The sequence below is a fragment of the Emydura macquarii genome, unplaced genomic scaffold (assembly GCF_026122565.2).
Source record: "Emydura macquarii macquarii isolate MOO-44397 ecotype Brisbane River unplaced genomic scaffold, CSIRO-AGI_Emac_v2 contig_1263, whole genome shotgun sequence".
Lineage (NCBI taxonomy): Eukaryota > Metazoa > Chordata > Testudines > Chelidae > Emydura > Emydura macquarii.
Window position 1 is genome coordinate 1,199,242 of NW_027131400.1, and position 27,005 is coordinate 1,226,246.

Genomic DNA, 27,005 nt, shown 5'->3' on the forward strand with positions numbered 1-27,005 from the left:
CCCATAAACAAATGAGGAGTAGTTGATGGAAACAGTAAAGTGAATGTTGCAGTCCTGTACTAGGAATTTATTAAAATCAATGAGGTTCAGTGAAAGGCCCATTAGGAGAGTCACTGTTTTGTTCAGGTTGGCCTATGTTTCAAGAAGTGGCTCACAGCTCCTTTCCTCATCTCAGTCATGTACACATTCTAGAAATACTCCAGTCTGGCACTTTCAGGAAATTGGTCTGTAGTCATGGTCATCAGTTTAACTGTACATGTGTGGCATCAGAGACACAAGAATCCAGGACCACTGGCTTCAAAAACAAATGTTTTTCTAAATTTTAGCTCAAGTAAATATCCTTCAACTAACAGAACTAGGTTTGGCCTTCTTTGTTCTGGAGATCAGCTACCATAAAGGAATAGAATGCATGCACACAAGCAACCACAAATCCTACCCAATACAGGATAATTTTGTTCTTAACTGTGTCATCTCAAACTATAAATCCAGATTCGCTCTTGGTTAACCATGCCCAATAGTATTCACAGAGGCAACTCAGTTTTGAGCCCCCTTCATAATGCAGAAAACTGTGGACAATGCCAGCACTATAATTTCCCAACCACATTCAATCTTAAAACTTCCTAATTTCTTCAGAACCCTCAAAGGCCCAGTCTACATGAGCAAAAAATTATATTAACTCAGCTGAACTCCAGCTCCACTTAACACCCTTGTAGACCCAATTTAATACCTTTAAGATCATGGGAGCTGGTCCTATTGTAGCCACTCAAGTGATTTAAAAGTTTTAAATTCTGTTAACATGGACAGTAAGAGGTGGGGGTGGAATCAAGTTAAGCTAATTGGAGCAAGCTAACTAACGTGATAAACACAGCTACCATGTGGACAGAGCCAAAGTGAGGGGTTCTGGACTTGCAGATTCTCTACTATGAGAAGAGACTCTTACAGGAGAGGACCATTTTATTCTTCTGTCACACACAGGGAAATGCATTAGTCAGGAAACAAGCTAGGGGAAATTAGCAAGCTGCCTAGGAACCCGGAAAGGAGAAAGAGAAAGGAACATGTTAAGAAAAGAGAAGTCAAGAAAGGAAGGAAGCAAGCCTACAGCCCAGACATTTTTGCCACCTTCCTATTACCCCTAAGGTCTCAATCCATAAACCAGATTTTTTTTGGGGGGGGGGAGGGGGGTGTAAAGAAGAGGGAAACAAAAAAGTTCCCTATTGTTTGCCAAGCCCAGAAGTTCCAGCCTTAAAGAGACAGTTCCCCAGGAAGCTGCCTCTGGATTGTGGCACAGCTCTCAAAAGCAATAAAAAGTATCCAGCTCAGCTGCCTCTAAAAGTGCAAGTAAACATGGTTGCCCAGCAGTCGGTCTTTGGACTAATGTGATCCTTATACATCTTACACAGATGTTATAAGTACAAATAAGTATAATGTACAATCAGTACACTGATGTTAGCCACAACCCATGCTGTTATCTTGAAGAGATGAGCTACTGTAACATCAAAGGCACATGTAGTAAAATTTTTCAAAAGTACCCAAATAATTTTGAGTATATCTACACAACTCACAGCAGTGAGCTTCCAGGCTCAGATCAACAGACTCAGGCTCACACAACTGTGACAAAAATAGCTGTGGAGACAGCGCTTTTAAGTTGCAGCTAAGATCCTGAAACCCAACACCCTTCCTAGGCTTCAGACCCCAGGTTCCAATCTGAGCTATGTCTACACAACTATTTTTAGTGCAGTAGCAGGAGACTCAGAAGCCTGAGTCTGTCAACTCGGACTTAGAGACTCACTGCCACAGGCTGTGTAGACATAACCTAGGAGTCTAAGGCTTGGTCTATACCAGCGGTTCTCAACCACCGGTGGTACGCGGAAGAAGGCTGGGTGTTACGCGAGTCGTACCGCGCCGCCGAATCCGCTGCAGCCGGAATGACCCTCCCACCCATCCTCGTGAAACTCTGCCGCCGAAAAGGGGAAACGGCGGAAGGGTTTCGGCGGAGGGCAGTGTTCCCGCCATGGAGCCCGCTGCAAAACCGTGCCGCCGCTGGGAAACCACGCCGCCACCGCAAGTCCCCCCCCGCTTTTTTTCCCCGAGTAAAGGTTGAGAATCGCTGGTCTATACTGCCCGGTGATTCGGCGGCAGTCGACAGGAGTTAAGCAAACTACGCAGAAAACTTGCGTAATTCCCGTCGACTGCTGTGCTTCTCTTCTGAGCACCATCTTCACTGCACTGCGCCAACGGGAACCGCGTTCCCGTTGACACAGCACTACGCCACACGCAGGGTTGGATTAATAGCGTCGACTTCTGGATCGACTGAGCAGGTCTTCACTGACCGCTCAGTCAATCCAGATAAGTTGATCTGACGGCGGCAACTGTGCCACCGTCAGTGCAGACATAACTTAAGTCCCATTAGAACTTTGGAGCCTAAATTCCACTAGAACTTAGGATTCTAAGTGACTTAGCTGCTACTGAAAATTTGGACCATGGTACAGTCTTACTACTCCCAGATGATTCTAGGTTCTATTGTCCTTAATCACAGAGTTTGGTGTGAAAAATAGTTTTGATCTGTTCATTTATCTTTTTAGTCATAGTGTTTGCACAGCACAAAAGATTGTCCTAGTGCTGTTATGCATTGAAGGGGGTGGCTCTATATTTGTGCAATACACCCAAGAATGATTTTATTCAGACCATGCACATAATTACTGTTATAACTTCCATAACATAGTGAACATTTTTACTTCTAAAAGAGAGACTTTAGATTTTCCAAAGCTCCAAAGACTAGTGAAGCAAATAAAATACTTATATGTGCACTGTGGTCCCAGACAAGTGTCTTGGTAAAAGTAGTATCTGTATTTATTTCCTCTAAAATGATGCCACATCAGATTTGCTCAATTTACATGTCAAAAGATGGCTAATTCTAACTTCCAGCATGACACACTCAGCCAAAGATCTGAAAACTGAGCTGTGTTTTTATGGTCTCCTAAAGAATCCCCAAAGTTTTTGTTGTTAGCACTTTGCTGCCAATTTTATTGGTGATTCAGGAGACAGAACAATCAAGTAACACTCCTGCAGCAGTTACAACAATTGCTCACCTAGAAGACTAATACTGGCAAAGAATTTATGCATTCTTAGCTTCATCCAGTTACCAACAGGAATTAGAACAGTATGACCAGCCAGCTCTCCAAGACCCATCCCAGTTTGGGAACTTCAATTTGTTAGTACTAAATAAGCAAGCCTGAGCCACAGATCAGCTCCAATCTGTTGCCTGAACACTTTGTAGATGATGCAATAGTAATTATAGAGCTGTCTTTTGGGTAAGACAGAGACCAAGGCTTGGATCCCCTGGGTGTCTATCAGTTCCATGCAACTTTTTGCAAGAGAGCTGGTATCTTGGCTAACTCTCCAAGCAGGTAATCTTGCCTATCCACACTAACTCTGTAGTATCAATTGAATAAACTATTCTTCACTCCCATTCTTAAACTGTTATGATTCATGACCAGGAATAGAACTTGGGGTTCCCCATTCCCACTTATGTGCTTAAAATCACACCCTTCATAAGCAGCCACAGAAGCAGAGTCCAGGACTAACCTATGAAATTAGGGAGAAAATCCAGCCTGAGGCTTCAGTCCCGCCTTCTGTTGCACTGATGTGGGGAATGAGGAAATAAACAGAGCTCCCTAGATCTTCCTCCCCCATCACTCCCCAGAAAGAGCAGGACAGGGTCCACCCTTAGGGTCGGATTCAACTCTCATTGACTTCAGTGAGAGCTGGAGCTGGCCTCCTGCTTCAGATTCACGGGCTCCACAGTGCTAAGTGAGGGTGCAGGAATGTCAATAAAGGCAATGCTTGGGTTCTAGTGGGATAAATGTCTAGGACAACAAAAATATATGGGGCAGAACAATGGTCAGTAATTGGGCGACATATGCATCTAGATCCAAAATATTCAGGAATTAAGTACTTGCTCTTCTTACCTTGTAAATGATATTACGCAAGTTCAAGTTCTGGGTAATCAATACAGTCATGGTATACAAGTCCAGCGCTGGGAGAGAACAAAGTTCCTTCACTGCCAGAGAAGTCTTGCCATTTGCAGGAAGTGTCAGCAAGAGACTAAGTATTTCTTTGTCACATCTTCCAGCTAAAACTGCTTCAAGAGCACTGTAGAGAAACTGTTAATATACATGGATAAAAATTTATCCTGCCTGAAATGTATCAAGAATTTTTATATGACTACACTGAGAATATGTGTCTCACAGTAACATAACTGTACTTACAATAGCTACCAATAGAACTGGAAGACGAAGTTATGTATATGTCAAGATGACATGCTTGTACTTTATACTATATGGGCAGCTAAACAGATAAAATACATTTCTCATTACTATTTATTTTCATTTATTCAGTCAATAGGGCAGGCACACTTACAGTACCAAAAATTCATAGAAAAAATTTCATATAAATGTCATTAATATACACGTTAAGTGGAAGCACCTAAAAACCAAAACAGGGATTGGTGTATCGATGTATGACCATGATGATTTACAAAGGGATCTCACTAAGCTGGGTGACTGGGAGACAAAATGGCAGATGAAATTCCATGTTGATAAATGCAAAGTAATTCACATTGGAAAAAATAATACCAACCATACATATTAAATGATTGGGTCTAAATTAGTTGTTAACATGCATGAAAGAGATCTTGGAGTGATCCTGGAGAGTTCTCTGAAAACATCCACTCAAAGGGCAGAGACCGTCAAAAAAGCTAACACAACGTTAGGAATCATTAAGAAAGGGATAGATAATAGGAAAGAAAATATCATAATGCTACTATATAAATCCATGGTATACCCACACCAAGAATACTGCATGCAATTCTAGTTGCCCCATCTAAAAAAAAAGAAATTAGAATTCAAAAAGGTGCATAGAAGGACAACAAAAATAATTAACGGTATGGATTAGTTTCCATATGAAGAGAGATTAAAAAAACTGGGAATATTCAATTTAGAAAAAAGGACTAAGGAGGGAAATGACAGAGCTCTGTAAAATCATGAATGGTGTGGAGAAAGTGAATAGGGAAGTGTTATTTACCCCTTCATATAATACAAGAACCAAGGCCACCCAAGGAAATTAATAGGCAGCAAGTTTAAAACAAACATAAGAAAGTACTTCTTCACACAATGCACAGACCACTTTTGGAACTCGTAATGGGATGTTGTGAAGGCCAAAAATATAACTGGATTCAAAAGAGAATTACCGGTAGATAAATTCATGAATGGTCCATCAATGGCTATTAGCTATAATGGTCAGGGATGCAGCCCTCATGCCCCGCATGTCCCTAAACTGACAGAAGCTGGGACTGGACAACAGGGTATGGATCACTCAATAACTGTCCTGTTCTGTTCACTCCATATGAAGCATATGGCACACCACTGTCAGAAGACAGGGATACTGGGCTAGATGGCCATTGGTCTGACTCCATCTCATCATTCTTAGGATTATGTAATCCACACTAAACCTGAATTGACTCAGGTTTTAGCCCAAGTCCCCCTTCCATCTACCCACAAATCTCTCTGACTCAGGTCAACAAACATTCAGGACCCAGGTCCTAAAACCCTGCTTGTGATGGGGGTGTTCACAGTCTGTCCTTCTGTCCAAGCCCTGTCATTTTACAGTGAAGGTGCAGCTCAAGCAACAGACCTGAGTCATATGATCTGCTTAGTGCAGTATGGACACGTTAACGCTGCTGTAAGACCAAGGTCCAGCAACTGTAAACCCAGATTTACAATGCAGTGTGGACTTTCATGGTTGGATTTGGAAACACCAGCGCACAAGCTCAGGACCGACAGAGCCCGGTTTACAAAGTAATGTAGGTACGTGCAAAGATCTAGAGATCTTACACAAAGATTTGGAAAACACACATTATATGAACAGACAATTACTGCAATGTGAGGGTAGGACAAGAAAACAGTAAGGACAAGAAAACTAAATTTAATTTAGTAGTGAATAGTACCATCCAGTAGTACAGAAGACACCTCATTCCTCCACAAATATTGGAGGTCAAAGACAAATCCTGCCAGCCCAGATGCATCTGCAAACCATTCAGAAACCTTCCTCCTCAAATCCAAAGGGGAAAAGATAGCGCTTGTAGTGAGTTCAGAGGAGCAACAAATCCAAGGGTCAGAGACCAAGAAGGAACAGGAGTTCCAGGATCAATGGAACTTTGTTGAACACTGAGCTTGAAACTCCTTCTCGTTCATGAGGAAGGAATTGCTCCTGGAGCAACTCCATGGATTGTATCAGTGGCAGTGTCACACAGGGACACTCGGAGGGAGATGGTCCTTCAGCAACCAGATCCCAAAGTACAGCTGGTTTTAAAGTCATTGATGAAAAAGGCAGTTTCATTCAAATGATGACATTTCATGGGAAATGTCATTTCAACAAAAGTTTCAATAGGAAAAAGACAAAATGGTTCATTTTGACTACTTTTTCAATTAATGTCTTTTATATTACATTAAAATGTTAATGTTAAAGATATTATTTTACTATTAAATATATATTATCTATAATTATTTTTACTATTTTAATGTACTATAAACATAAAATACATGTACCTACACTATCAAAACAAAATAATTTGATGGCCCCAAATCCAACTTTTTAGGAATTTTTCTCACAGGATTTTTTTTTTCCCCCAAAAATTGTCCATGGAACAGAAATTCTAATTCCTGACCAGCTCTATCCCAAATCACTTAGGACTTCATCCAGCTGGTTAAAACCCACAGCCTTTGAACTCCTTCTGGAAATTCAGAAATAGTGCAGTTTTTTGGACAATGGTTTTATGCACTGTTGACATAATAGGACACACATTAAGCGAGCAGTCAGTCTACGTTAGATTCAGTTTCTGAATGGCCTTTTACAATAGAGTCCCACAGAGCACATCAATGTAAGTCTAGTCTTGAGGTGACAAAGGCATGGATAAGTGTAACAAGGTCAGAATTCACAAGACTTGGTTAAACTCTCCCCACTAACTGCAAATGAAAAAAAAATGCATTCATAGCTATGGCCACTACATACCATACATGTATGGTATAAGACGCATAAGTTGCATCTGAAAAATATGCTTGCATCCTGTGCAAAAAGTAAACACATTATGATGCCCCACATGGATTGTGTGTGTCTAAGTACTTTTTACACATGCAAATCTCTGTATGAAAATGCAAAAGTGGCATTTGCTTGCATATTGGGGTGAGTACCCACAAGTTTTGCAAATATAAGTTAAGTGCCCACATATGAAAATTCAGCTCCATGGCATTATTATTTCAGGAGAACGGGGATATAAAAGTTTCCTGTCAAATCCCTCTTTTACCAAATCACTTCCTCATATCTTGTCTACATTACTGATAAAGTAATGATATAGCAATATTGGCAGTTATTCACATTGGCAAAGGAACAGAAGAACAGAAGTCACCTATAATTAAAGTTAAGCTTGTCTTGTGAAGGAATTTAAAAGAAGAACTGCCATTCTAATAGTCCAGCTTTCTATGGACAAAACCTGCAGCTTCTTCTGCTTGCGGAGCATCAGTGACATCCAGTGGCTGCTTGCTTGCTTGATCTGCTCAGTTTCAGTCCAGTACCAAAATACCAATTCATTTCCCCCCCCCCCCCACACACACACACACGAACCCCTGTAGTTAGCTGGCTCCCTTATGATTCATATACTGGATAAAGGAGTGTTAACGCTACTCCAAACCTCAGAGAGGGAACAGGTCACAGTCATGGGAAAGAGACAATGACATCAAGGCTCTCAAGGCTCAAGCACATCAAGGGAGCACAGGAGAGTGGTCTGCTCTTCTCACTACAAACCAGTATCATTTACCCATGGAACCTATGGCTCTCCAGGATTTCCTGATGGTAAGAGGACAAATTTTTGTAGGTAAAAATGGTTGAAACTCCACTTAAGCCAAAGGAACTGTGCCTATTTACTTAGAATTTGGCCCTGTCCTGCCCCCACTCCCTTCAACCAAAAGTTGAAACTTTTTTCCCATTAAAGGAGAGAATAGGAAGTAACTATCCAAGAAGGTAAAACCTTGAAGTTTCTAGCAAACTTTGCAATGCCTCTGGAGTCTGGCTACTAGTATCACAGGGCTCTTAAGGACTTATTTTGAATTCCTCAAACAAAAACAATCTTCCATATAAAAATGGCAAATGAAAACATAGGAGGCCCACACGCCTAACAAGACTTGTTCATTTCTGCACCAGCTAAAAGAGGCTGGGAAGCACTTTTATAGGTCAACATGTTAATTTAGCATCCATTCCTCGTCTCAGACCTTTGACTGTGAGATACTGGCTTCCATGAGGGTGTTGATAGTCTCTTCAGAAATGTTGACTGAAGAATGAAGCTCCAGCACCAGCTCAGTAACATTTTGCATGCAGTCTTTGATTTTCAAATCTGTAGCACAGGAAAACATGTATTGTCGGTTTCCCACCAAACTGCTTTAATTAAGGTTGCAAGGCAACCATCCATTTCCTCGCAGATCTATGCTGAGGAGACATGAAAGGGCAGAGTGCAGTTGCCAATGCATGCTATTCCCTTCCCCACCAATCACAGGGGATTGGAGGGATTCCAGATCTGCAGATGGAGAGGGGGCAGGAGGTTACTCCATTGAAGCGTAAGCTATTCTCCACAACTGATTTGAAAAGAACACACCTTAAATTACTGAAGAGAGTTTTCAGTCACTTAAGCCAGTTTCTTCCTCTCCAGTTTGGATACCCCCTTTGAGAATGATTCTAGGAGCCTGTGCCTGGGGCAGCCCTTGGCAGCACGGTTTCCATAGTAAGTATGCTGACCTGAGGCCAGTGGGAAGAGGTGGGCCAGGGTGAAAATGGGGAGGGAGGGACGGACTCCAAATTATTCATAGGCCACCAATACAATATTACTTTGATAAGCAGCATTCTTTTTATTTTGCCCTGGAAAACTGTGGTCATGTTTCTCTTTCTGATTATCGCCTTCTGAACAAATGGACAATAGTCAACTACAAAACAGCACGGTAGTTTATGTTAGCTCGCGTAAAGAAACCACTTACTCACCATTTGGCAGACTGAAGTTACTGAGAAAAGCTACCACCCGATATCCTGACCAATGTGCCTCTAGGTTTTCAGCCAACCTGAAATGACAACATGAGTTTTACAAGCGCCCATTTCCAAGTAATTAGTTTTACCATATGTTAAGCATACTAAGTATAGGGATTATCATGGAGTGCTGAAATAACATTAATTAGGCAAAAGGTATATTCTAAGGGCCCGGTTAGCCCTGATGCATGTTTGCTGTGGAGAGGGGACCGAGGAGCTTTTCTACTACGCACACACACTGTGCCTGTGCAGGGATAATCACATTCCTTGCCCATGGGTGAGTTATGATAGGAGATGATTCATGAGAGCAGCCCTCCATTACTAAGTTATCTGAAAACAAACCAGATGGAGAAGCACTGGTCTAGCAGTTTCTGACCTCCATGACTTTCAGGGAATGGACTAAAAAAATATGGTGGCATGAGTCAATGGCCCAGAAAAACAGCAGCTTATGGCCACAGATTCTTCTTAATGGCACTAATGGGCTTATGTCATTCAGGTATATTATGACAACATGATCTATTGGATGGAAACTAATAGTACAGTAAATTATGTACTAAGCGTTACCTTCCATAGGCAACCATTTTAATCTCTTTAAGATTTTCAATACAGTTTTATTCACCCTTTAGTTAACACCAGTATTTGCTACTCTCTTAGGTGGTTGTATAAGAGTGCTGTATATAGTAACAGTAAAAATCTAAGACAATTTAGGGCTCAATATCATGAGGTGCCAAGCACAGCCTGTAAGTTTTTGTGCACTCCAGTTGAATTGACCTGAATATTTAGCACACTGCAAAAGATGCTCAGTACCCATAGGACCAGACCCTGAAAAGCTGGGGTTAGTTAAGAACCCAAAAATGTGGATGCTTATTTGAGCTGTCTGGGGTAGAGGGGAAAAGAGAGATTTTCAAAGTTATGAGTCAAGTCAGTAACTGTTGTTACAGTATTGTTGATACCTCCAATGACTACACAACAACATTTTTGTTTGTTTGGGAACTTCCAGCGTGTTTTGATAAACAGGGATTTTGATCATCATGGATCAGTGGTACATATTGCTGTTGGCATATCTGACCAATCTCCAATTAACCAGGACCATAGATCATTAACCAAACATTAAGTAAGCAGAGTTTATGGTGTAATTGTACAAACTTAAATTCATGAACATGTATGGAACTATATCACTATAACTAACAAAAATAGTGCATAGCAGAACAACATGGCAATGGAAACTAAAGGCTTTACATTTGTATGTTTTTCTGGATGTTGTCTAAGGTGAGTTCACATTCACAACTGCTGTAGGTGGTATTTTGTAAGGCTGTCTGGAAGCTCTCCAAGGTACTGGAGAGCTTCTTGTTTACATATAAAAGGTTCTCACAGTTCCCTGGATTAGAATCTGACGACACTACTTCAATATCCTGCAAAAGATGGAAACCAAAGTTAAAATTTACATGCAGTGTATTAATTTGCTTGTAATAACAGGCCTAAACTGCTAAATGTTGTGTAGTTTCTGATTAACTTTGTTTAAAAATAAACACAAAAAATGTGGATAGACCATGATTTATTAAACACCCGCAACCATGTGACTTCTTGCATCATAACCTGCATACTGTAGTCTCTGTTTATCCTTTTATCTAACTATTCTCTCTCAAGCCAAGACTTTTTTTTCCTTTTGTAAATGTGCTTTGTGTGGGTGGAAAGGTAAATGGCAATGGGGGGGGGAGACAGAAATCAAGAGATATATGGTCTCTGAGCAAAATTCTACTCTCAGATTGACTAAGTGGCTTCCATATCTGTCTGCTCTCCTTACATATTCAAAACTCCCACTTCCATCAACAAGAGCTCTGAGCAGACCAAGTGCAGAATATGGGAGCTGAGGGCCAAAACTGAGGAAAGGAGAATTTTATAGTAAAAGGGCAAATTTAATATTTTGGTGGTTCCTAATGGTTTGATTCGCCTCTCACTGAAGTCAATGGCAAAACTGTTGTGAACTTCAGCGGAGCAAGACTGAGCACTGAACGGGGCACTATATGCCACATCATTGGTCTTCTGCTTAGGACTCTTGGCAAACTTCAGAACTTTTGTAGACACACAGATCAATCACTCTTGGCAAGCACAATTAATATGTACTCTGGGTATTATTTTCAATCTAGATGATTCTGGATGGGAGGTTCATTTATATTTTGTTTAGATTTTACCCTTGTTTTAGTTAAATTTTTAGTGCTATGAAAGCACCTGAAGTACTTGGATAGATGCTGTCAATAAATATAAAGCAAGAAAAATGCCAATTGCTGTTTAGTACCCAATGACAGTCTAGTTATTCCGTTTATAGCTTTCAACTCTTGTCAACATATATTATGTGATTCCCTCTGGGCACCACTATCAAGTGTGGCAGAATAACATCCCTTCAAAACCCTGATTATACACAAGCCTGGTGACTGATTGGTCAGGCAGAAGAAAAATAAAAGGGAAATACTTTTGGAGTAATTTTCCAGTGTGGAATGTAAAGCATGACAAAAGGATTAGAAATCCCTCAAACCTGGTACCGATCATGAACCAAATTGAGTCCTTCAATGGCAGAAAGGAGGAAATGCCTTGTGAAGCCCTTCTTACAGCTCCTAAATGCACAGAGAAGGTTGCTGAGAACAGTAGGGTTGTCTGTAAGAGAAAACACACAAGCTGAATCAGTTAAAATATCGCTCTAAGCTTGACTCCCTCTCACAATTGCCAATGTATTGAGAAGGGTGAGGAGTGAGGAAAGAAGTTTTCAAAGTAAGCACAGGAAAATCGTGTACAGTGCACAACTGCTAGGTGTTATGTCTAGGGAAAGTCATTGCACTAGTTACATGGGAGAAAAGGACAGTTACCCTTACACCCAGAGTATGATAGTCCTACACCATCCTGAGCAATACTGAGGACAATCAGGCCTGGTGATGGTTTTATAAGATCAAGCTGCAGAGCCAGTCAGGGTTTTTAAGTGTACGTAAACCATCCAATGACTGCCCATCTCTGTCATGTATAACCTAAGATGCTTGTCTTCGCTTTCAAGGCCACTCACAGTCAATCCCCACCCTATAATTTCTATTTTGCCATCAAGCTGTTGACTATCACCTCTGTTTGGTCTATTATGCCAGCTTCCACTGCCCAGTTGTTATATTTTTAAGCAAGCTCCTTTCTGCTTTCTCCCATGCTGCTCCTCATGCTTGGGAGAAGCTCCCTGTAAACATCTGCAAAGCTCTACCTCATTATCCTCCTTCAGATCCTTCCTCAAAACTCTCCTTTGCCACGACGCTCACAAAAAACTTGACAAAGGTTAGGCCACTGCCCATCAATACTGTCACACTGTCTATTTGTACTCTCCCCATCTGTCTGTATCTATCTGATGTCACTTATCTCACATTTTGATTATAAGATGCTCTTTGGGGCAGCAACCTTTTTTTTGTTCTCTGTTAGTACAGCGTCTAGCACAGTAGAGTCCTGGTCCATGACTAGGGCTCCTAGATATTATTATAATACAAATAAGCATCTCTCAGGAATCCTCATCACCCTGTTTCCCTGTGGAGGGACCTTAAGGTTACTGTATCTCCAGTAATTCCCACACAGCAGCGGCAAGCGGAGAGAAGGGCCAGTGAGTTGGATAATTTATAACAAAGATATAATCCTAGGGATCAGTCATGTAAGGGGTCTCCCATCATTCCTCACGCAACCTTCTGGAGGGTCAATTTTTATAAAAAATGTGACAGTGAGGACAGAATTTGGCCCTGCAACTGGATTTTGGTTAATAGAACAAACTCCAGCTGCCTCATCGAGCTGGGTTGGTCCACCAGTTGACAGGAAAAAAGGCAGGCTAATAAAAATCCATTCCCATCATTAAATCAGTATACCTTGTGCTGAATACACATAGGAGACAGATGATGTTGCCAATTTTCAAAGCATTCACTTTAAATTCAGATTAATTCAAATCCAGCAGGGAAAATTTAGGTGACTAGTTGAGCTAGGCAACTCTGCACAAAATGATCATGTGTGTTTACCTTTTACATGTCGTACATAGAGTTCTGTGCGTTTTCACTTGACTCAGAAGACCTAATGCAACCAAATACTACAAAGATCAAGACACAAACAGGCCTAAATATTAGACTCCAAACCCATACGCAGGCCCTAAATAAGTGATCTGATTTTTAAATGTCAGTGGGGTCTGCTGGATGCTCAATACTAATGAAAATCAGAACTTACTAACTTATTTATGGGTGGAATTTTCAAAACACTCAGAGCTGGCTTCACTTCAATTCCATTGCAGTTACTGGGAGTTTTACTCAATCAGGTGGTTGGGAGCACAGTTAAGCCACCACTGACCACTTTTGAAAATCCACCATCACCCCCCTAATCGAGGGTGCCTAAATATGGATTTAGGAACCTAACTTAAGGCATCCATTTTTGTGGCATTTGGTTATACTAGGCCTTCAGGGTCAAAGTGTTTTCCATTGCCTCTCGACTTCATTCTGAGGCATCAGTGTGTGTCTCCAGCTTGAGCCCATCCAACTGAACCTATTGCTATTACACATGAAAGTCCTGAGCACAGCCTTCGTATCACAGCAACAACATAAACCAACCTTGCTAAAAGTAGTAATTACAGAAACCAACCTGAAAGGATTGTAAATACATTCAAAGCCACAATCTGCACCTTCTGTAGCAGTAGGGTATTCGCAGGGCTTAAATGCTTCTGGAAAACCTGGCACATCTCAGAGACTCTAAAGAAAAAGTAATAGGATACCATCACTTTTATGATGAAAGCATCAGAGAATGGCTTGAATAACCACTATTACAAACATTGGGGGGTGGGGAGGGTGATTCTCATCATAGCTACCCAACAATGTAACCAGAATAATTTCAGTGGATTCATGCCTGATTTGCACCAGTGTGAACTAGATCATAATCAGGCCAAGGAGTGGTGGCACTCAACATTCCTAGTAGCATTTGAATATAAAGTCTTTAAAGGCTAACTACTTTTCTTCTGCTGCCCATCCCATGTTTCCCCCCACCCCCTTCTTCTCATTTCTAAAACCATTAAATCTAAATATAATTGGTCTGATTTTCAGAGATGCTGAGCACCCACACCTCCTTTTGACCTGACTGGAAGCAGAGTGTGTTCAACACTGTGAACAAAAAATCAAACCAGGACAATGCTTTTAAAAATAAGCCAACCTTCTAATATTTACCTTTGGTCTTTTAGTGGCCTTTGTTGCCAATATTCAGCCAAGTTAACCAATTGTCTGCCATACTTTTCATATGACAAAGGTTTGAAAGTTAAGTCAAAGTCATGCATCATCTTTAGGACACTGTTTTCCAACTGGGCCACGTCAGCTGTACCTGTAGCTCCCTTAGCAAAGAGCCTCATAACTGTTTGGAGTAAGGCTCTTCTGGAATGTACTTGCTGATTATCACTTAAATGCAGCAATTCTATCCAAGGATTAGTTCTATTTAATGAGTCTTCAATATCTGTTTCCCAGCTGGATTGTTCCTTCTGCTGATAGGTTATATTTTGGTTGATAAAGCTGGCAAAAAGCAACCAGAGGTTGATGTTCCCTGCAGAAACATTCTTCATTAACTTGAATGATTCCATAGCGACTTTTACAACTTTAAGAAAATCACTTTGGTTGTCTGCATAAGTCAGCAGCAGATTTAAGTCATTTTCATTTAAGTGATTTTTACAGAAGGCTCCCAGAAAGAGATCAGCTGCAACTCGGAGAGAAGCTTTTATTTCTGTAATGTTCCTTTTGCACAAATAAGTTATCATTTCCTGAATTCTCTTCCATTTTTCTTCATTTATTGAGTCATGAGTAAAATTTAGTCTAGAATGTACCTGTATTTTGCTAATAATATCATTAATTGGTACATAAAAATTAAGAAGATCTTCTATTAGACTGGCAGTGTCATTAGGTGAGTTTATGCTTGCACTGGTAACAATTGCAGCAAGTCTTCCCAGTTCTGCAGAATAATTCTGTACATTTGCTAAAAACGTAGTGATTTCACCTGCAGTATCATTTAAATCACTGAGTTTGCTGCCATTTGTGATCAATCTGGTTGATATGTTTGCAGTTTCAGAGCCATATGAACTGGAATGCTTAACCTGAATAGACAAGTAGGTCAAATCAAGAAATGCTTTAATCAAATCTGTCACTTGATGGTTGTTTGAATGCAGAACCTCTGCAGAATCAGTTGTAGTTAACTCTTCTAGTGCATCATGAACAGCTCTTTGAAGGTCTGAATAGACCATCTCAATGTAGTCTAAATTTTCCATAGCATCTGAGTTGATAGATGATTCAGCAATGTTAACTACCCTTTCTGCAGCTTTCTTGGACAGTGTCAGAAACTTAACAGTGGCTTCTACTATTTTTGCTAGCTTTACAAATGCATTGCTTTCCTGCAACAATGAGTCCAGATTAACAGCCATATCTGGAAAAAGGTTGTGAGTATTATTAACTCTATTGCTCCACAAGATGATATCAAGTAATGTCTCCATACTTTCTATTACCTGCCTATTTTTCAAAGGAAACATCTTATCTATAAAGACCATCAGTTCTGTTAAATTAGCCAGTACCATTTCTCGAAGTGTGGGATAGATAACGAGGAAATCCTTGAAATGGTTGTTAATAAAAACATCCATGAGCTCTCCCATTTCTGCAGAAGTTTGCCTCATAAGTTGAAGAGTTCTGGAAAGATCCCTAGTCAGCTGAACGAGGTCCCCAGAATTACTTGCATTAAATAACAAATGTTTCACAAAAGTAAGCAGTTCATAGTTACTTCTGCTGCCATTTTTTACAGAAAAATCTTTGAACAGAACATTAAATAAATCCATCATAAACTTCAGTCCTTTTGCACTGTCAAAATGAAGCGTCTCATCTTCTGAAAATGTTGCATCCTTGATTAGGTCATACATATTTTCTTTAACACTAGAAAAAATTATATTTTCTTTCAACTCTTCACTTTCCTCCTTTAGATTAATAGATTGATCCAAATTTAGTAGAGTTACAATATCATCTTTGGGGAATATACTGCAACAGAAATATTGTTTATTAGAATGATGAAGATAACTCTGAACTTAGATCGCAAATTAGCATTGATGTAAGACTATTTTAGGAAAATGCAGCAAAATATGGGATATTACCACAAAATAGAGAGAGATTATCAATAAACTATAATATGATTAGTGTCTGGCTGTAAACCCTGGTCATCCAAAGGGACATTCTGGTTGTCCAGTCAGACCTTATGGATGATGTCATAACAGGCATTAGCGGAAAAAATCCTGCGCCCAGTATGTTACAAATTCGTATAGGAAATGTTGAGGTTGTCGGGATAATAAAGAGGAGAAAATGGAGGGTAGGGGGTGGAGAAGGAAATCAGTGAAGTACTATTAGTAAAGTATTGCCCAAAATGTCTAGCCACTGCATGACTAATGGATTAGATATTGTGGACCTCATTTATAACTGATTTATTCCAGTTTTACACTTGTGTAACTTCATTTAAGTCAATGGACAGATTATCCTGACAACTAAAGTCAATAGTTACATCAACATAAACCTGGAGGAGTTGTTATTTAGGTCATGTATATTTTACTTCTATTATGATGTTACAGCAAAATCCATTTAACAGTCTGTGTTATGCAAATGGGGGAGAGGGGGAATGCTTTCCATATTTTCAAACTAAATTTGTGCTCACAACTTGAATTACTGATGCCAGAAACTTTAAATTTTGATGATTATTCACTGAAGAAAAAAGCACTTCAAATTTGAGGAAAAACTGGTGCAATAATTTTTCAGATACAAACATTGAAAGTTGGAAAAATTCTACAGGCATGTCGTATTTTCTAGCTGTTTGGTTGAGAAATCAAACAAGAAATTCAAAGTTTAACTTTTCTACATTAATTTGGCTATATTGCACACATTGAATTTGTGTCTTTTTTGTTTTAGTAAATTCATACTTTAGTATATTACACAGTTTTAGATGTTAAATTGTACATAATGAAATACTTAAATCCATTTCACATCCTCTGTAAGTGTTCCCATACACACCTCCACTTTTATTACTTGTGTGCTCTATTTTCTGATTATAATCAGATAGCAGCTTTGGGATTATTTTAATGTGTACCAAAATAATTCCTCAAACTTCAGTGATTCAATTATTCTGCACAAAATTCCATGACAATTTTAACTCAAGACTCTTTGCATGGGTATAGGAACTTTTTTTTAAAATGAATTACAGTTGTATTCCATTTGAATTTTAAGATGAAACCATTCCAAGTATATAATTTACCTAGAAAGCAAGTGTTTCCATACTATTTGGTGCAGCAACCCAAAACCATTTAAAAACCAGGCCCCTTTTTCAGAGCAATACCATTTTAAAAAAAGATACAAAATAGTGTCTTGAAATGTTCTGTACTATAATTCTTTCCAAATTGTATATCCTAAACTCCAATAGTGTTACAGAAATTTAGACAAATAAAATAACTACCTTGATCCACTAAATATAGTTTTAGTCCCAAATGTGGGTTTACTCACAGGTTCAGTTCTAAAGTCAAATTACAATAAAAAGATGTAACCAAATTGTCTACAAATATATAGTAGCCCTGTCTCCAATGTATTTGGACACAAGGTTAAGAGACTCACCTCATTTCTGCAAGTATATCCTTATGTAAGTTTTTTAGTAAGACAAATATTTTGTTTCTATAATGTCCTGTAGAAGATGGAAAAATTATCTGTAAAAATTCTTTTATCATCTCCATTGTCGTGCTTTGGTATGGGACAATCTCTTTTCCATAGTTTTCATATTGTTCATCAAAAAACAAATCAATAAAGTCCATTATCTGAAGATCTGTATCATTTAAATGCAATATTTCTTCTTTATCAATGAGGCTAGAGATCATGTTAAGCAGACTATTTTGTAAAATCAAGTGAGCAACATGAACATTATTCAGCTTTTCCCCACTAAGATGATCAGTAACAAATGAAATATCAATGTGATCTTCTTTAGAGCCATTTCGGAAGAGCTCCAAAAATTCAATGACATTTTTGATAATCAATACTATGTCATCAGATGACTTTTCATTGACCATAAGGACAACTAGTGCATTTAGAATTCTAGAGAAATTTTTATTAGTGTACTCATGTAGCCAGTCTCTCGCAACTTCTTGAAAGTCCTCAAAGCTTCTTAGCAAAGTTTCTAGAGATGATGAATTAAAATGTTTTAATAAACTAGCAAATGCCAATGAAGAATTTTGTCTGGCTGCTGCACTTAGTAATTGAACTTTGTTATCTATCACAGAAAGTAAGTGTCTAACACTAAAATTGACTAATAAATCTTGTAAGCCTCTCTCTGCATCAAGCCAAAGGGCCTCAAAGTTATCAATAAGACTATTGTTTATACTTAAAGCTGATAATGCCGTAAGCACCATGTAAGTTTGGTTTCCAACAGGAGACAATGTCAGCAAAGGCTGGGCTGCAGAAAGAAAAGATAGGACATCTTCATTTTCCAGCACTCCAGAAATTCCATTGACCATACTTTTTAAATGAATAAGAACAGTCTTTATAAAAGACATTCCCGTGCTTTTATCCAAGTATAGGGTACCATGCAGATCTAGCTGTTCAAAAATAGTTTTGGCCATTGCCATCTCTGTTGATGTCATGTTGTTTAATGCTTCTATGAGTTGTAAAGCAGCCTGTCTCTTTGGTGTGGAAGAGCAATAGACTGAGTTAGTACTATTATTTCCAAAAGCCATAATGTATACTGATAGCTTATTCCAAAAGTCCAGGAGCTCTTTCAGAGCCAAACTACTTATGTTGTGGATCTCAGAAAGTTTCAAAAGAATGGAGTTCCACTCTTTGAACTGATGAAAGAAGCAAGTGACTCTGTAAGTGATCTCCCTCAGACTATCTTCATTAGAACATAGGGTGTGTCCCCCTGGAGCTGTCAAATTTTGCTGCTCAAGTATATCGGCAACCGTGTTGTAAACAGATGAAAAAAATTTGAGTGCATGTAAGTTACAAGTCTTTAAAGCTGAGTCATTCTGAGGTGTTACTGTTGTGAGGTTCCAGCAGATAACTGCTGTATGACAGCTCAAAGCCCTTGCAGATTCTTCAGGCATATCAGTTACTACTTCCAGTAACTCTAGAAAGCTATCTACTTTAATGGATAAATCTTCCTTGGTAAATATTGACATGTTTGCTTCCTGAGTCGATGTGAAAGCGTACACTTCAATTAGGGCATCAGTGATGTTTTTGTGAACTAATCGCTGTGTAACCCTGACACCATCAAGAAGAAAGTAAAGCACCTGCAATACATCATTAAGCTCAGCTTCTTGAAATTGACTAATTTGCCATAAATTGGTCAAGTTCCAAGCATATGAATTGTTCTCAAAGAAGTCTAACCAGCCTGTCAACTTATCCAAAGCAAAACTCTCCATGTACAAAGATTTGATATTTTTAAAGAAACGATGCAGGCTTTTATTGACCTGTTTGAGGTGACCTATTAAGACTTCTAGATCTGTATTCTTAATGCTTTTCACCAAAGTTGTCATCTGCTTTGGAAACCCTTTATCACCTGATCTTATTGGAAAATTGGTAAGATTATAAGACTTTAAGATGTTTGATGCCTTCCTTACCAGTTCCACATTGAGGTCTACTGCTTTCATCAATGTATGCAGAGATACATTTTGCATATTATGAGGCAAGTTTGACATAAAGTAACTAATCAGATGTTGAAAAGACTTCATTAGGAAACTCATATTTTTCTTTTGTGGAAGAGCTTCAAATACATTTAGGAGGCTTACAATGTCCAGAGATGAGGTGCTGTTTTGGAGGGTTTCAGAAGTTACATTCTTCAGAAAAGTTTGAATTCCTCTCAAAAGTGCTACTGCAGGAGGCTGGAGATTCTGGGGCAAATTAGGGACTTCTCTTGAATTCTTGATAGCTCCAGTGATCAATTTAGTGAAATACACATGTTCTGAATCAGATGCATAGTGGGAGAATCTCATTAAGTCTTTGACAATTGTTTGAATTTGACTCCTTGATGCATTTAATAGAGTAAAGATAAAGTCATGAGTGTGTCCATCATCTTTTTCAGAAAATGTAGGAAGAACAACTTTTAAAATTTTTGTTAAAACGCTAAAATAAACATCTGCACAATGTACATCAGAACCATTTAGTAAGCATGGAAGTTCTGTGAGGTTAAAAGTCATGTTAGCAATATCCAAGGTATTTTTTAAGTTAGTATCAGTCTCGTTAATGCTTCCCAGAGATGTCAACAGAAATAAAACATGTTTTGCATTCTCAAGGTGGGAATAGGTGATGTATTTCTCACTGAGGCTACTGATAATATGCATCCATCTATTACAACCCTCTGCTACATTCACTATGTTATCTGAGTTTAGAAGGGAAATAAGATGAGACAGAACATTTATCTGTGAAATATTTTTCTCTTTCAAGAAATCTTCCAAAACTAACTTGGTAACGTTCTGGAAAATGATCATACAAGACAATAGATATTGATCCTGGGATGTATTTTTAAGGAATCCAGCAGTCTCTCTTAGATCGGTAAGAACAGTTCCAAATTCTTCCCCAGAAAGAGTTAGAATATCTGAAAGTGAATGCTCAGTGAAAAATGCAGGTGTGGCTCTATATTCTGCTTTAGAACTCAGTGGAAGGAAAACATCAAACCAAGAATCCAAAAACTCCCTGCTAATATTAACCTTCAGTAGAGATTTTTGCAATTTGACAGTCGCATTTTGCATTGTTTGAAAAGCTTCCTCTAAACTCTCGCTTTTAATTGAGCTAATGACATCAGTTACACTGCTAAGTTTACTTATGAGACCACTTAGAGTCTCAAAATCTTTCCATTCATTTAAGTTACAAGCTTCTGTTATTATTTTCAGTAGATGTATTGCTGATGTAGTTTCAGTACTGATTATAAATGTCATATTGCACAGTTCAGCATGAGTTATATTTTCAAGGCCTTCAGAAAGGTGGGTCAGGCCATTTTGAAGATAACTGAAAAAACTTAAATCCAATCTTAATATTTCAGACATTTCTTCCAAAATCTCTGTCCACATCTGAAGCCAAGTAGCAGCACAAGGCACATTTATCTCACTTTTGAAGTTTGATGTATTTGATAGAACTCTGAGCAATGAGAATACAAATGAGTTGTGAACATCTGCTGATTGCCTCACAGAAAGAATGCTAGGAGTATACAAATCAGCACATTCATTATTTAACAGGCCTTCTGCTGAGATGTTAAGTTGTTTCAAATACTGAAAGGCAGCTGTTTGAAGCTCTGTGTCTATAAATATAGTTTTAAGGCTGCCCAGAGTACTGTATACAACTTTCATCTCTTGTTTCCCTTTCTGTGCTAAGGACTGGGCCTGGAGCTCCATGTAGTTGTAAATTGTCGCTAACTTTTCACAGAGAGGTTTCTGGGTGAGACCCTGGAGGAGATTTATAGCTTCAGATAGAAACTCAAAAATCTCACTCATGTCTTGGAAATCAAGTTGCTTCTGAGTAGATGAAATGTCTTTTGAGATCTTCTGGAAGAGTGTTAGCACAGAATTATTGCCCTGGATACTTAACTGATCAATGTTTTGATACACAGATAAAAGCATACGAACAAGTGAGGCTGCATTACTGTTCCCTGCCTCGGGGATGCTTTGGTAGAAATCTGACACAATTTCCCCCACATCTTGTACGTTGGATACAGAAGTTGTATTTGAGACTAGAACAGAGGAGAAATTTCTCATCACATGAATGGTGCTGAGAGCAGAAGTGAACTGTTCTTGAGTCAATACTCCTACCTCATAGAGATTCCTTATGAATATTTCACTGAAGTTGTTCACATAATCTATGTCAAGAAAAGTCGATTCAGGCCAATCTGTAAGGATTTTCTGGAAGAATTGCAAGCTTTTATTAAGGACTTTTTGATTTTCCTGAAGGGTAAATATTATAATTTTAGATAAGAACATATCCAACATCTCTGCTGCTTCCACTGGACTTCCAAATATCCTATGGTCAAGTTCATACAAGATCTTTTTTAAGACTTGCCAAAATACTTCCAACTGCTCATTCTGCCAGAGCCTTTCAAGAAGTTGATAATTCTCTAGTAGCTCGCTAGTGAGTTCAGAAAATATATGAACAGCCGTAGCAGATTCTTTTGCCTCCACATTGGCAAAACTGTTAATCCACCCAGTTGCATTATTTAAGACTATTTCTGTTAGGGACTGGAGGTCTAGGAAGCTTGAAGAGGCTGAAAAACCAGGCATCAACATTTCTTGTATGAATTCTGCAAGGTGTAAAATGAAGACCAACTCCTTCTCCTCAAGAACCTGTAAGTTCTTTTCCTTCTTCAAAAGCTCTTTGACAGATGTCAAGATCCTGTAACATTAATTGAGATATTTTCAAATTAGTCACCTATAGGAAAGTTACACCCCAAATCAGTTAAATATAATGGTTTCTCATACAATTTAGTAGAACATAGCTATATTTACATCTTAAAATCCAAGTGTATTTCAAAGAGAGAAAGCACATTTTGCTCAATAGAGAAACAATCAAAACACCAGAATTGAAAGACAATAGCTAACAATCATATATTTTAAAAAGCATGACAAAACAGTTGTCAGAAAGTCATAAGACCTCTAAATACAGTTGAGGTTAAGTGGCAAAGTTAAGAACACCCACTTCTACTGGCAAAGTTGGCAAAGCTTGTAAACTACATAGACAAATATTTCCACTTCAAGAAATTTGTATATTCTGTTGCTGAAACTTGCAAAGCTTTTCAGCTCTACAGACTGATTGGTTTCATATCAAGAACCTTACAAATATAACTGATAGAAAAATGTGTTTTATTTTCCACACATTTTTTAAGAAAATGAAAGTTTTCAAGATTTTTGCCAAAAACCAAGCCAAAAATCTTTTGGTTTTCAACAACTGAAAGCCAATAAATGTTTGGTTTCTAGGTTTTTCAACAAAAACTTGAAAAATATCCATTTTGTCAAAGGCTTTTTTTAAAAAAAGTAAGTTTTGACAAAAAAATTATGACCAGCTCTTCTTACAAGATTAGTTAAGAATAGCTAAGTTTTGGACACAACAATCAAGGAATGTTGGGATCAGAAGGCCTCAAGCCAAGGAGTTCCAAATCAGGAAACTTACAAATTCTGTGAGCAAAGCCAATAGAAATTATATGCTTTCCATACCAACAGAGTAGCTTTAAATGTCCTCCTTTTTCTTCCCCGCCCCCCCCCAAAAATTCTTTAATATAACATTAAAATTGAGAAATCAAGCATTCAAAAGAAGACAACCCAGAAACTGAGATTGTTTCCCAATCTACAGTACGTTACACAAAGTCTGTGTAACATTCTGCTCTTCTTTTCCCTGTTAAATATAAATAGTATATTATATAGTGCTAACAGTATATGTTTAGTAGTTTTAGAGATAAGAATAAAGACTAGAGCCTTACCTTGGAAAACATGCCATCTAAACTGACACAGACAACTTGTGAGCGATGAGATACAACCAAAAACAAGGGACAGAGCACATCTCTTTGTCAATTCTACAATGTTTATCTACATCTGTTAATTACTATGACTACATTTGCAGACCGCACCAGGCACCAGTTTCTAGCAACTGTTTTACTGTCACAATCCCCACTTCTCACCTTGCTTAACTTACATTTTCATCCAGCTGGACAAGTGTATCTGTTCCTATATGGATTATATGTAACCTGATTGTGCTCCCAACGATTTCAGTGGCAAAACTCTCACCATCTTCAATGGGAGCAGAATTCAGCCCTATTACTATGTATTTACAAAAACAGACAACCATATCATATGATTGCTTTTAAGCAGAACTCCTTATTCAAGTCATTAGGGAGTTCTACTTAGCCACCAAGGGTACAACATAGGCCATGGGGTTAGCAGTATGGTTCAGTTGTGGAAGCAACCGTAAATTCTAGAATTTGCAGACTACTGAGTAATCATCCTCTATTGCATGTATGCTCATTCTTCCATTTCACAGGTTAAAAAATAAGTCAACATTTAGCAATCATACAGAGCAAGAAAACAGCATAATGTGAAATAAGATTCAGAAAGTGCGGAAGGTAATTTAGATAACGTTTACCTACACCACTTAATTACTGTGACTGGGTGTACAGACACCAGCAGGCATGTCATTTAAATTTGCTTTTCACAATTAAGTGTGCCATTAATGTATTTAGAATTATAGAAATGCATTGGCTGCCCTGAATCTGCTCCTGGAAGGAAATGTTATGTAACAGAGCAATAATTAAATGGATTCTATGGTATTGTTCATGTAGACATTATTGCCCTGACAATAATGCAAGCAACTTAGTTGGGGGGGGGGGGGGGGGAAGATAACAACATAATAGTACATTAGAGTTTTCCAAGAGCCTGTGGTAATACGCAGGCTGGAGAGAGCTGTTCTATTAAAGCTTTTGCATAAGGGCCACAATGATATAACACTCTGTGTTCCTACAAAATAGTATTTCCGATTGGTCACATGTAGAAATGCTAACCATCTCCTGAAGATGAGAAAAATAACCTAACTTAAGATTACAAAATATTTAAAATTAAAAAAAAAAACACCATAAAGTTCTGGAAAACAGTTGAGGGAAGCATTTAAATTGAATTAGTTCAACTTACCTGGCCCATGAAATTAATGGGGAATTTGATAAGTTTTGCAGAAATGCTAAGTAACTATTAATGATGGCCTTCAGATTGAGCTTTTGTCCAGAACAAAGAGATGCTTCAGTATCATCTGCATAGAAAATACATTTTATAATGTAATATGAGATGTATCGTGCATTGTCTTGTCAATGTAAGACTAGAATACAGGCTGTCATACAGCACAGAAGCAAAGTAAACCTCTCTGTTCAATAGGGGCCCTATTCGACTCCCACTGAAGTCACTAGAAAGAGTCTCATTGAGTTCAGCAGTTGGATCAGAAGAGAAGAGAATTACAACTATGTTCTGTGATACACAGAAATCCAAAAAATACATTTTTTAAAGAAGAAAAGATATGGCCCTTTTAATAAGGGCATTTTGATACCAAGCAGTACTGAATGGTTTAAAGGACTGTGATATAGAGTCAATAGAGAGTCAGACCTGCATAAAACATACCAGTGACAGCCAATTCCCCACAGAAAGAAATGAGGGTATATTTTGAATTAAATACAAAGTGCAAAACTACTGTAAAATGACGATGGATTTTGCTATAGAAATATGTCCTAATGTGTCCTACCATCCAGGGAAAAGGAATTCAGCACAACAGTAACCTTGAATTTCCTTTATGAAATTCATGAGCACACCCTGGTTATCCTGTAGTGCATCACAGCTTCCAGAACTCTGAAACCCATGCAATCAATTATCTTGCTTTGTGATAAACTTTCGGGTAGTGCCAGTTCATAGCATAAGGACAATTTTTAAAAAAAAATCCAATGATTTAATGCTTATTTTGGGGTCCAATTCTCTCAACTGCCCACTTATCGTCTGGTTATTCAGCGCTTATTTCTAATTAACTTGGGGGTTTTTTTTAGAGCTTTTCAGTTCAGTTGTGAGACACTGATTAAGAACCGTTTTGATAATGTGTCAATGGGCTCAACAAACATGGTCTTTCACAATGTGTGTAAACATGGGTGATGAATTCAGGTGAAGGAAAAAAAATGAAGGAAGCAGGTGCCTTATATTAGAGTGGGTCATGTATTGGAGGTGCTTGAGACTATTCAGAGACTTTCAAAATGCAACACTGGAAATGCTTTTACTGAAAACAATACCTAAAGCATCCACACTGTGGGTCAGACTCAGAAATAGATTTCTTGTCCAACAAAAAATTTCAAAAATGCTTTCCTCCTCCACACCAGGACAAAACCAAAGACCTTTTGAAAAAAATATGAAAAACAAGGGAGCCACTCCTACCTCAGAACTGCCAAGAGCCAGGTGATCAAGGCACTTACCTTGGTTGTGGAAGAAGACCCATGTTCAAGTCCTGCTTGATTCAGAACAAGAACTTGGCCCTGGATCTCACCTGTCTCAGGTGAGTGCCCTGGGCTGCTGGCTATTCTGAGATCTCAGTCTCTCTCTGACCAGAAATTCCATTCAGGTACTGAGAAACTTTCCTGAAGGTTTTGTTAAAATACCTATGTTGCCACTAAAAGTTTTGTTTTGATGAATCAGCATATTATGACAAAAACCGGTTTTGCTGAAAGATTCCCCAAGCAACTTTAAATCACCCCTGACCTACGCTGCTATAAGAGGAGTGCAGAATCAGACTCTATGCTCTGGGTTTTTTCCTGAGCTAGCAGTTTAACTACGGCTTTAATCATAAGAGTGACAACTTTCTTGAAAATAGAAGTGTACCCATAATGAAACTGGTTCTCTCTTTTTTTAGTACTGTCCTGTGAAAAGCGTATAGAATCATTCGAGGCAAAGAATTTGTTGTGGCAATAACTATTTGTTTACTTACCTGAGTGACCTCTGGTGAAACCTTTCTCCTTGTTCACATATTGAGCTACCTCACATGTTCTTCTAACAAACGTTGTTAAGTCCTTCCAGTATGGGTCTTCCTCAAAAGCAAACCATATTTCTTCAAGTGTATGAATAACCCTGAAATGATCAAGGACCCAGAAAGCAGATATATCATGATCAGAATCTAAAGTAAAATGACTGGGTTCAGCACAAGCAGTTCTACTGTATGGTTAAAGCTAAATCCTGCTGTTGCATTATTTGTACTAACTGTCCTACAGACTTCAGAGCAACTGTCACAGCAGTAAGGCAAGCAGGGCTCATGGCCAGGTCTTGCTCCCACTGCCATCTAGGGAAAAACTCCCACCGAGGTCCA

The 27,005-nt window shown here is 38.6% G+C and overlaps 1 protein-coding gene across 1 annotated transcript in view; it reads right to left on the reverse strand.

Annotated features, from left to right (window-relative positions):
- The window catches only part of ABCA13 (ATP binding cassette subfamily A member 13), a 239,364-nt gene that overhangs the window by 184,198 nt on the left and 28,161 nt on the right, over positions 1-27,005 (reverse strand). Inside the window, 10 exon segments of the mRNA XM_067550331.1 lie at positions 3,969-4,163; positions 8,322-8,443; positions 9,082-9,158; positions 10,363-10,535; positions 11,657-11,775; positions 13,759-13,865; positions 14,334-16,169; positions 17,781-22,529; positions 24,812-24,926; positions 26,631-26,770. Of these exon segments, the coding sequence (XP_067406432.1) occupies positions 3,969-4,163; positions 8,322-8,443; positions 9,082-9,158; positions 10,363-10,535; positions 11,657-11,775; positions 13,759-13,865; positions 14,334-16,169; positions 17,781-22,529; positions 24,812-24,926; positions 26,631-26,770 (7,633 nt within the window).